This window comes from Temnothorax longispinosus, unplaced genomic scaffold, assembly GCF_030848805.1.
Source record: "Temnothorax longispinosus isolate EJ_2023e unplaced genomic scaffold, Tlon_JGU_v1 HiC_scaffold_385, whole genome shotgun sequence".
Taxonomy (NCBI): Eukaryota; Metazoa; Arthropoda; class Insecta; order Hymenoptera; family Formicidae; genus Temnothorax; species Temnothorax longispinosus.
In genome coordinates this window covers 1-10,766 of record NW_027270215.1, presented here as the reverse complement: position 1 = coordinate 10,766, position 10,766 = coordinate 1, and the positions used below count along the sequence as shown (strand labels likewise).

Sequence of the window (10,766 nt, the reverse complement as noted above, 5' to 3'; positions counted from 1 at the left end):
CCCCCCCTGAGATCCCTGATATAGAAGTCTCATATCTATGCTACTCCTGTAGGCGGTGCTGGGACACAACCGACAGCTTCTTCGCCCCTCTACTGAGCTGATTACGATGTTCCTTAACCCGCGTATCCAATTGTCTCATAGTCTGGCCAACGTAAGAGGCGTCGCAATCACGGCAGCTAATTTTATAAACAACCCCCCTCTGAGCAAAATCATGCAACACATCCTTATATGTGGCTTAACAAAAAGATTTAGTTTGTTCATACCAACAAAGGCTGTGCGGAAGTTGAACTTTCTGACCGTGTTGCCAAGGACGTTAGAAATTTTATCGATATAAGGAATGACAAAAAATCGATCGAATTCCCCGTCCTTTGGAGTCAAAATATGCAAATCCATTACCCCCGTCCTCTGCTGTTCATCAACCAATTTGAGCAACCTTGTCCTTACGTGCTTAAAAATAAAATACCGAGGATACCCATTGACTAATAAAATATTGACAAGTTTACTCAAATTTTCTTAGTGAAACCTAGGATGAGACAGCAGAAACGCTCTATCGACCAAGCCAAAAATTGTGCTTATTTTATGACAGGTCGGGTGGTGGGAGAAAAAGTTCAAATATCGTTCAGAAAACGTGGGCTTGTGATACCAATTAAATTCCACGATCCTATTGTTAATAATTACCGTGGTATTTAAAAAGTTAATCGTCTTATTACGTCCAATCTCTACCGTAAACTGCAATCTATTATGGAAGGAATTAAATGTCTCCAAAACCATCTTAACAAGCGAAATCGGGATGGACATCAAAATATCGTCCACGTTCTACGATAGATCGGTATAATGATAGGGAGGCGCTCTAATGCCTTCTTCTCCAAATCCTGCATTACTAGATCCGCGACCACATGAAACAAAGAAGATCCCATCGGCAAACCGAAAGTTTGCTTATAAATCACCCCATCAAATACAAAATACGTCGAATCCAGCACGAATTGAACAGCACTCAAAATTTCTTCCTGCGGTATGGTAGTGTTTGTCACGATGTAAGGCCATCTATCCTTAATACAGGTCAAAGCTAAATCCGTAGGAACGTTTGTGAACAGCGAAACCACATCAAGGGTTATCAACTCAAAATGGTCGTCTAATTGTAAGTGTGTACCCACTAGACTCCTAATTAACTCGAAACTATTTTCCACGCGACTATTCGCCTTGGGCACGCTCATCTGTATTAAGTCTTGTAAAAACTTGGCTAATGGTTGCAGCGGGCTATTAACCGATGAGACTATAATCCTGAGTGGACAATTAACCTTATGTATCTTCGGTAGTCCATAAGCTCGTGGGATAACGCCATCGGTGCAATTGAGAAAATTCTACTGTAGTTGTGTAATAACATTCGGCGCTTTGGCTCTCATTTGCCTGTATTTCACGTGTTTGTTTATGCGAGAGCTTTAACCTTTTATATTCTTAACGTAAGTTTCTTAAAGTAAGATTACCTTAAACAATAGTTTTAAGTGTCCAAGTTTTTTCTATAGTAAATTTTAAGGTTTTTTAAAAAGATTTCTAAAGTAAATTTTCTCAAGGGATATACACTGATAAAAGTTGATGCGAATTTACAAAGGATTACAGAAGAAATTGATTTATTTTTTTAATAATTTTACTGAATTTTTATAGTATTTAACTTAAAATTTGCATTTTTTTTCTTGTTTCAATTAAAATACAGAAATTTTATGAAAAATAACTGTATCTGGTATTTTTACAAATCATTTGTAAATTAGCTCCCGGTATTGTTAAATTCATCCATAACATTACAGTAAATTTACAGTCTGGCATGGGATTTTACTCTCAGTAGCGTGGTATTACGGTATATGCGAAATCATTGCAGTAATGAAAGGTTAAGTAGCCAAATATCTCTCTGACATATCTGCAATATCTATGAGATGTGATTTTTTACTTTACTCATAAAAACACAAAATCTATAATTATATACTATTATAATCATAATTTCTCGAGAGAGAATAGCGATTATATAAAAAATTGTTATTTTATATTAGAAGTAAATTTACCGTGCTAAAGTAAATATATTAAGATAAATCAAGTATTTTTACCACCAGGCAGTAAACTGAAAAAATATTTAAGGGAAACTTAATTTTATTTGAAGTAAGTTTAACGTTTTGAGATAAAATTACAAAAATTACTCTGTGTTTTAACTGTGTAAATTGAAAGTTAAAAATGACCACCAATTTTCACAGTAAAATGATGACATATTTTTATCAGTGTAGCGTCCGCGAGAAGCATCAGCGCAAGAAAACAAACAACTTTTAAATCTCTTATGTAACATTTTTCAACTATTTGTTATAATGGTAGAGACGTCTGTCTCTTAAAATCTTAGATAGCAGTACTGTGGACACATAGCCCCCGTAGACAAATAGCCCCGGTCTTCCTTGTATATAATCTCAACAGAATTTTTTAAATTATAATTAATTTAAAATAAAAATTTTTTACTTTTGTTATAAAATGTATAAAATACAAATTATTTGTAAAAAAGGTGCTGTATTTATCTTTTTTAGAATGCCATACATACTTTTATCATAGATTAATACATCCACGAGTGCTCCAAGTGAAATATGATAAACATGAGTACATGTGCATGGCTTTGTGCATGTAGATGGCGTATAACGGTCTCCACACATAAATTCATATCCATCATATTGCGAAATAAGAGGTCCTGGTGGATTTTGATATGAAATGTTGGCAACCAAGCTATCTAAGTAAGATCCGGTTGGAGAAACTAGGAATCAAGAAATTTTCATTAGAATATAGAATAAAAATAATTTTAAATATTGTTTACATTAATTAAGTTCGGCAATCTTATTCTACGTTTTGATAAAATATTTTAACATTGTTAATAAGTAATACTTAAATGCTAAAGTTAGATATTCTTATGAATACATTTAGGTTTTAAAATAACAACTAATCGAGTAACAGAATCTGCGTGACTTATCTATGTTACTATAAAATTATTTACTAAATAATACCTATTTTTACTTATATATAAAATATTAAAATCTTGTTGTCAAAATAAAAAAAGTCTAAATTATATTTAGATTTATTAAATATTTTTAGTTTATAATAAAGTGTCTTTAAATATATATATATATATATATATATATATATATATATATATATATATATATAAATACTTAGGTAAATGTGCAGAATTTGGGCCTCCTCACCGATTTCGTTGAACTTAGGCTTAATCGACGCGTTTTTGCACAAAACGACCGAATCTGGCAGAGAAAAGTGTCGCTCTGCCCCGCGAGATATTAAACGTTAAAGTTGACAGTAATCAGGTTATGATTCCTGTCATACCGACGAGCTGTAGCGACTACGAACATGCCCTGCAGACCGGAAATAAGTTGGCGCTGCAAGTTCATATTTTTTAATGAACTATAGCTCAAACGATTGCTCCCTAATTGCTCCCTCAAAATCAACAATTGCTCCCCTTTTAAAATTATTATTTTTTGAAATATTTAATAAAAACGAAAAATTTCTAATTTTTATTGAAAAACATATTTATAATAATTCTATGCAACTAAATCCGGCATAGAACGATTGCTCCTTCATTGCTCCTTATTGCTCCATCATAATTTTAATGATTTATTGCATTTTTATTGAAAAATTAACAAATTAATCATTTTACAAGTAACGCCGCCGCCGCCACTATCGGCCGCCTATTGTAACTATGGCTCGGCAGCCATTGGCGGAAATATTCCAACGTAATATAATAGCTCTATTGTTCATAACTAATATATCTCAAAGAGTTTAGTCAACATTTCCTATTGATTTTCGGTAGAATAACTATTTCTCGCTTCGCTCTATTGGGATTTTTAATCGCTCTATTCGTCGCTGCTTTTCTGTAAAAGCTGCAAGTTGATTGGCTTAAACCAAAACTCGAACGCAGTTCTAGCAATGTGGACACAAGGCTTAAGTGCCCATCTACAATAGGTGTTTTAAGCCCTAAGCCCTAAGAAATTGACCAATCACAGTCAATTTATTCTCTTCAAATTCAATTGTGATTGAACAATTTCTTAAGGTTTAGGGCTTAAAACACCTATTGTAGATGGGCACTAAGGCTGAGTTTCCACTGAGCGCGTCACGCATCGCGTAAAGTTGGATTTTCACGAGCCGCTGAAACCGACCGTTCGAGATTCGTATGTATTTGACCGGAAATGAATATCCGGGAAAGAATCTACCATATGAAATCGTTTGTATTTCGTATGAAGACTTTTGAAGTGCAATTGAAAAGGTTTGTGAGTCATTCGTTTAATTGTAATTAATTAATTATTTTTACACCATGCATTTAGCCGAAATAGATAAATTAATAAAAGTTTTTATACGGAATCGTTTGTATTTTGTATGAAGAGTTATGAAGTGTGATTAAAAAGGTTTGTGAGTCACCCAGATAATTTTAATTAAATATTTATAAACTCGGTAATTAGCCGAAATATAGATTTTTAGTTATTCATGTTAAAAGAAGAAGGCGCTAGTGTTCCCGAAGGTCCGTCTGCAATCAGAATTAATATGAACGTTTTAAAAATTATTTTATACTGAAATAAATAAATATATATACAGGCTAATAATAAGCCTGTAGCTATAAGCGATAGTTGCTAATTAAGTTTGTAAAGATGTACCAGCTGTGCAGGGTGAAGAGCAGGTTATCTCAAACGCCCTGCCACAACCCAATTAAAAGAGAATCAAATGTCATTACCGCTGAGAAGTACTTCTTGCCATTTAAGTTAGCATGTCAGAGCAACCGCGGATTGTCCATTGCGTTCCACTTTGAATTTTTTTTACAGTCGTTTATTAGGATTGCCCTACTTTTAAATTGAACGCTTTTAAATATATTATTATTAAACTACCGATATCGATATATTATTAGTAATTTAAATATTAAAACTTGACAGAGTGACGTAAATTAATTCGCTCATAGCATTATAACAAAGTATTATGCGTTCAAATTCTCGAAAGCTAATAGCTTCTTTACTATGCTCTCTCTTTATGTCGATTGATTCAGATAAAAATCTCCGAAGTCTTTCTTTCTCTCGCGATATTCCAAGAGTAAAACTGTACAAAAGCTCTACGAAAGTGGCGATATTTTTCACGGATCTGGTTCGAGTCTCGGCTCTTGAGGAAGGTGCGCTTGTATCAATTCTCTATAAGTTCTGTATTGTTTACACATAAATTATAGAATATCTAAACGTTTCTTTTTTTTCGATGTCCTGTGAAATTGTACAATAGAGTTACAAATAAAGATAAGCCACACTTTACGTATAATTTGATTCAGTCTTTGCTAATGTTACATAATAACGTGCGAAAGAACTAACAGTTAGACTATTTAAGAGGCTATTTAAGAATTTTAATTAATAGCGTTTTCGACTGGGCCGGGTTTGCTCGCTCCGAGAGCGATTAATGACGTCACTTCGGTAAATCGACCAATGTTATTGCTCCGATCCCGGCATCCCGATCGCACTTAACTCGCACGCATAATCTGAAAAATATTATTATTAAACGGTTAACATCTTACATTTACTTATACATTACATACAAAGATGATATTTATATATAAACAGTACCTATCTAAGTGAGCTAATGTCGACGACATCTGATTAAATATGCGATATAAGGAGATCGCTTTTGATAATCCTCTCAAAGTGATTTGAAGAGCTTTCTACATCCATCGTCATTAAATAGACGCACGCAACGTAGTTTCATGAAGATGAGCTAGTTAGACTTAGCTAACTAAGACTTAGCTCAGCTTCAGTTTTGCCGTTTGCTATGACAGAATCCTCCTGCTAATGTTCCCCATCAAGCCTCACGTTCTCTTCCTCCGCTTGAGTCTCCATTCGCGCGAAGATCACGCGTTGATCATCTGCGTGAGAGTCGCACAGGCTGTTGTTTGATTCACCAGGTTGCGCGACGACAGTAAACGTTGTAAACAGTACGAATTGTTAACAATACCGTACCCTCGTATACCTCCTGCTGGGTTGTCATTACAGTCAGTAGAGCTTTAATAATCTGCAGCTGCACACTCTCATCGGTTTGTGGACCGGTGAAGCAACCGCAAATGGTCTCGACAATGTCACAATCAGCAGCTTGTTAGAGTTGTTAGGCACCGTTGAATCAGGCACATTGCCAGTGAGATGGCTATATGCGATTAACTTCTGCAGGCAGTCCAGTGCTGTGTCACCACAATCCGTAGTGACTAGCTCTGACATGCTGACTCAAATGGCAAGAAGTATTTCTCAGCGGTAATGACATTGAGTCGCTCTTAATTGGGCTGTGGCCCAATTAAGGGCGTTTGAGATAACCTCTTCACCCTGCACAGCTGGTGTACATCTTTGATCTCGTTATGGAGGTCCTCTGCAAGATGGAAAATGAGTGGAAATATGAGTGACAAACTTAATTAGCAACTATCGCTTATAGCTACAGGCTCATTAGCCTGTATATTTATTTATTTCAGTAGAAAAAAATTTTTAAAACGTTCATATTAATTCTGATTGCAGACAAACCTTCGGGAACACTAGCGCCTTCTTCTTTTAACATAAATAATTAAAAATCTATATTTCGGCTAATTACCGAGTTTATAAATATTTAATTAAAGTTATCTGGGTGACTCACAAACCTTTTTAATCACACTTCATAACTCTTCATACAAAATACAAACGATTCCGTATAAAAACTTTTATTAATTTATCTATTTCGGCTAAATGCATGGTGTAAAAATAATTAATTAATTACAATTAAACGAATGACTCACAAACCTTTTCAATTGCACTTCAAAAGTTTTCATACGAAATACAAACGATTTCATATAATAGATTCTTTCCCGGACATTCATTTCCGGTCAAATACATACGAATCCGTTCGAGCGACAAAACGGATCACGTGACGACGTTTGTACCATACAAACGATACAAACGTCGTCACGTGATCCGTTTTGTCGCTCGAACGGTCGGTTTCAGCGGCTCGTGAAAATCCAGCTTTATCCGTCGCGACCAATCAAAACATCTTATTTTATTACATTATTTGTAATTGGATGTTTAGATTGGTTAAGCCCCTTGCACAATGCCAGACAACAGGCAATAGAAACAGGAAATAACCAAAAAATCGTTAATTACAACCTAAAAAGTTTGAATGCTATGATTGGTTGGCAACAGGCAATAGGCACAAAATTTCCAACGTGACGGAAACTCTGTGTCTATTGCCTGTGTCACTGTTTATTCTGCATTTATACATGATTTCTGATTTCTATTCCCTATTCCTATTGCCTGTTGCCTGGCATTGTGCAAGGGGCTTTAACGACAGATGACGCGACGCGTGACGCGTACAGTGGAAACTCAGCCTAACGTCAATAAGGGCTCATGCACAATGCTGACAGGTGGGCAATTAAGGAACAATCGTTTTATGTTGGATATACTTGCAGAAGACTGTGAGAATGTAACATTACCGCACTGTTTTGACTCGTGTATGGAATGGGCCATCCGTCGCACAGATGACGCGCGCGCAATAATGGGCCACTTTCCACGCACTTTGTAATATAAAATAGGGTGTGTAACACGTGTGGGATGAGAATTGGACACGAGTGCGGGTGATCGCACTCGCCTTCGGCTCGTGCGTCCACTCCGCACTCGTGTCCAATTCTCAACTTCCCGCACTTGTTACACAAATAACTATTACCGCACTGTTTTGACTCGTGTATGGAATTGGCTATTTGTCACACAGATGGCGCGCGCGTAATGGGCCACTTTCCACGCACGTGTGATATAAATGTATTTTTCCAAGTAAATAAACAATTTCTTTGCTAAAATATCATACAAAATTAATTATACGAATGGAGCGATTGAAAATCCCAATAGAGCGAAGCGAGAAATAGTTATTCTACCGAAAATAAATAGGAAATGTTGACTAAACTCTTTGAGATATAGTTATGAACAATAGAGATATTATATTACGTTTGAATATTTCCGCCAATGGCTGCCGAGCCATAGTTACAATAGGCGGCCGATAGTGATGGCGGCGGCGTTACTTGTGAAATGATTAATTTGTTAATTTTTCAATAAAAATGCAATAAATCATTAAAATTATGATGGAGCAATAAGGAGCAATGAAGGAGCAATCGTTCTATGCCGGATTTAGTTGCATAGAGTTATTATAAATATGTTTTTCAATAAAAATTAGAAATTTTTCGTTTTTATTAAATATCTCAAAAAATAATAATTTTAAAAGGGGAGCAATTGTTGATTCTGAGGGAGCAATTAGGGAGCAATCGTTTGAGCTATAGTTCATTAAAAAATATAAACTTGCAGCGCCAACTTATTTCCGGTGCCCTGCAGCCATATGCGCATGCTTAGTGGCCGCACGCGCATGCAGCAGATCACGTGACAACTGTTTGGTTGGTAATTTGAAATGATATTCTTTTGTTTTATCATAAGTTATCGTACCAAAATGCAGCTGCACGAGTTTTTGGCAGTGACTCACGATAAAGACAAATTAATGAATTATTTAATAGAACATAATGTGATAAGCAACGAAATATATTGTCCGAAGTGCAATAATAAATTAAAGTTAAACAGAGATAATTTCTCATTTCGTTGTCGGAAAGTATTATATGAGAAAAATAAACATAAAAGATATGTGAAGAAACAATGCACATTTAAAGGAAGTGTTAGATTTGATACATGGTTCAGCAAATCTAACTTAAGCCTGGAAACAATATGCAGGATGACTGCATATTTTATTATGTTAGGACCTCCGAGACAAATGTTTTTGTGCACAGAATTGCAACTTACTCGGCACTCGGTTGTTGACTGGATTTCTTTTTGCCGAGAAGTAAGTATAATTTAATATACTTAATACAATGAATATATGTTAAATAGATATATATTTATAGAATTTGTTATGTTAAATGTAATAGGTTTGCATATATTGGGCCGAAAAGAATTCAGCGAAACTTGGAGGGCCCAATATAATCGTCGAAATAGACGAAGCAAAAATCGGCAAAAGGAAATACAATCGTGGCCGAATAATCGAGGGAAAGTGGATCTTCGGTGGATACGAACGTGGCACAAAAAAAAATTTTTATTGTGCCAGTGCAAGACTGCACGGAAAAAAACTATGCTTGAGCTGATCAAGGAGTGGATTCTACCTGAGACGACGATAATGTCGGATTGTTGGAAGTCGTACAACTGTTTAAACAGTGAAGGCTTCCAACATCTAACAGTAAATCACTCGATGAATTTCGTCGACCCAGATACCGGTAATTACATTGCAAATATATAAAGAGCAACATATACTACGTTTACACGAGCGTTACTTTTGTAGTAACTTACGATTTATCACTCGTTTACGCGGAGTAAATTATCGTAAGTTACTACAAAATCCCGTTTACGCAAAGGAAAATCCCGTTTACGCGAAGGAATTATCGTAAGATACTACAGAAGTAACGCTCGCGTAAACGTAGTAATATGCATTCGAAATACACAACACTAAACTTAGCATTACTAATTTCTATTTGTTTGTCTATTCAGAAGCCCACACTCAGCATATTGAACGTGTTTGGAGAGAAGTAAAGGCTAATATCCCACGGTATGGAACGCGTTCTTCGCATTTAGTGGGATATTTAGCTGAATATCTCTTCAAACGCGTTCATGCTTATGAAGATCGCTTAAGCAGTTTTTTCTGTGCAATTGCGGAATTGTATCCACCGAAGACTGTGGACGATGAAGCAGATGTCTCGGAGGCTACATAATTTCAAGTTTAAGTTAGATCTGCTAAACCATGTATTAAATCTAACACTTCCTTTCAATGTGCATTGTTTCTTCACATAATTTTTATGTTTATTTTTCTCATATAATACTTTTCGACAACAAAATGAGAAATTATTTTTGTTTAATTTTAATTTATTATTGTACTTTGGATAATGTATTTTGTTACTTATCACATTATGTTCTATTAAATAATTTATTAATTTGTCTATCATAAGTTATGTTAATACATATTATTGCATCCCTATTCGTCAATATATCCTATGGGGACGGCGCATGCCACTCTTAGCCGCCAGGGGCTAAGCCGCCAGCGAAATTGGAGACACACCGAGCTGTCACCGAGTACCAAGCATATCGTTAACGAGAAAATCTGTGTACATAAACGTGAATATTTCGGAATTTTTTAACATGCCGGAAATGTGTGTGGCATATGGATGTAAAAATAAGGGAGGGCATTGGTTCCCGAGGGACAAGTAGAATGACAAAATGATGAAAAATAAACGGTGGATCATCACTGCTATAAAACGCAAGGATTTATGTCCGAATACAAATTCGCGACTAAACATATGTTTCATTATATGTCTATTAATTTTATTGTAAACTCACTACTTTCAAAACCGGTGGTAATATAATCCTCAGGTCTAAAGTGGTTTGTGTGTGTGTGTGTGTGTGTGTGCACAGCAAATTTGTATTTAGACATAAATCGCGTTTTATAGCAGTGATCCACCGTTTTTTCATCATCTTGTCTCTCGTGAACCGATGCCCTCCCTTATTTTTACATCCATATGCCACACACATTCCCGCGGCATGTTAAAAAATTTTCCAAACCTCTCTACTCATTAAACGTAAACATTATGACAAGTCTCCATTTTTGGTGCTGCTCTCTGCGCTGAGCTTGTCATCTTGCCGTCCCCATTAATATATCAAAGTACATGCGTGGGCAGAGGGGCT

The 10,766-nt window shown here is 35.7% G+C and overlaps 1 protein-coding gene and 1 long non-coding RNA gene across 2 annotated transcripts; one reads left to right on the top strand and one right to left on the bottom strand.

Moving 5' to 3' along the window:
* Positions 1–5,302: 5,302 nt before the first annotated feature.
* Positions 5,303–6,005, bottom strand: LOC139824466 (uncharacterized). The gene is made up of 2 exons (XR_011735108.1): positions 5,625–6,005; positions 5,303–5,539 (listed from the first exon to the last, which is right to left on the bottom strand). It is a non-coding gene; the product is annotated as an uncharacterized lncRNA (long non-coding RNA).
* A 2,785-nt stretch (positions 6,006–8,790) lies between these two features.
* Positions 8,791–9,908, top strand: LOC139824465 (uncharacterized). The gene is made up of 4 exons (XM_071796989.1): positions 8,791–8,880; positions 8,966–9,114; positions 9,201–9,307; positions 9,579–9,908. The coding sequence occupies exons 1-4, from the start codon at positions 8,791–8,793 to the stop codon at positions 9,797–9,799; spliced, it is 567 nt and encodes a 188-aa protein (XP_071653090.1). The 3' UTR covers positions 9,800–9,908.
* Positions 9,909–10,766: the final 858 nt, after the last annotated feature.

Coding starts and splice junctions, on each gene's coding strand:
- LOC139824465 (XM_071796989.1), top strand. CDS start 8,791: ATGTTAGGACCTCCGAGACAAATGTTTTTGTGCACAGAATTGCAACTT. Junction 9,115..9,200: donor TTCGGTGGATACGAACGTGG/CACAAAAAAAAA, acceptor GATTCTACCTGA/GACGACGATAATGTCGGATT. Junction 9,308..9,578: donor TTTCGTCGACCCAGATACCG/GTAATTACATTG, acceptor TTGTCTATTCAG/AAGCCCACACTCAGCATATT.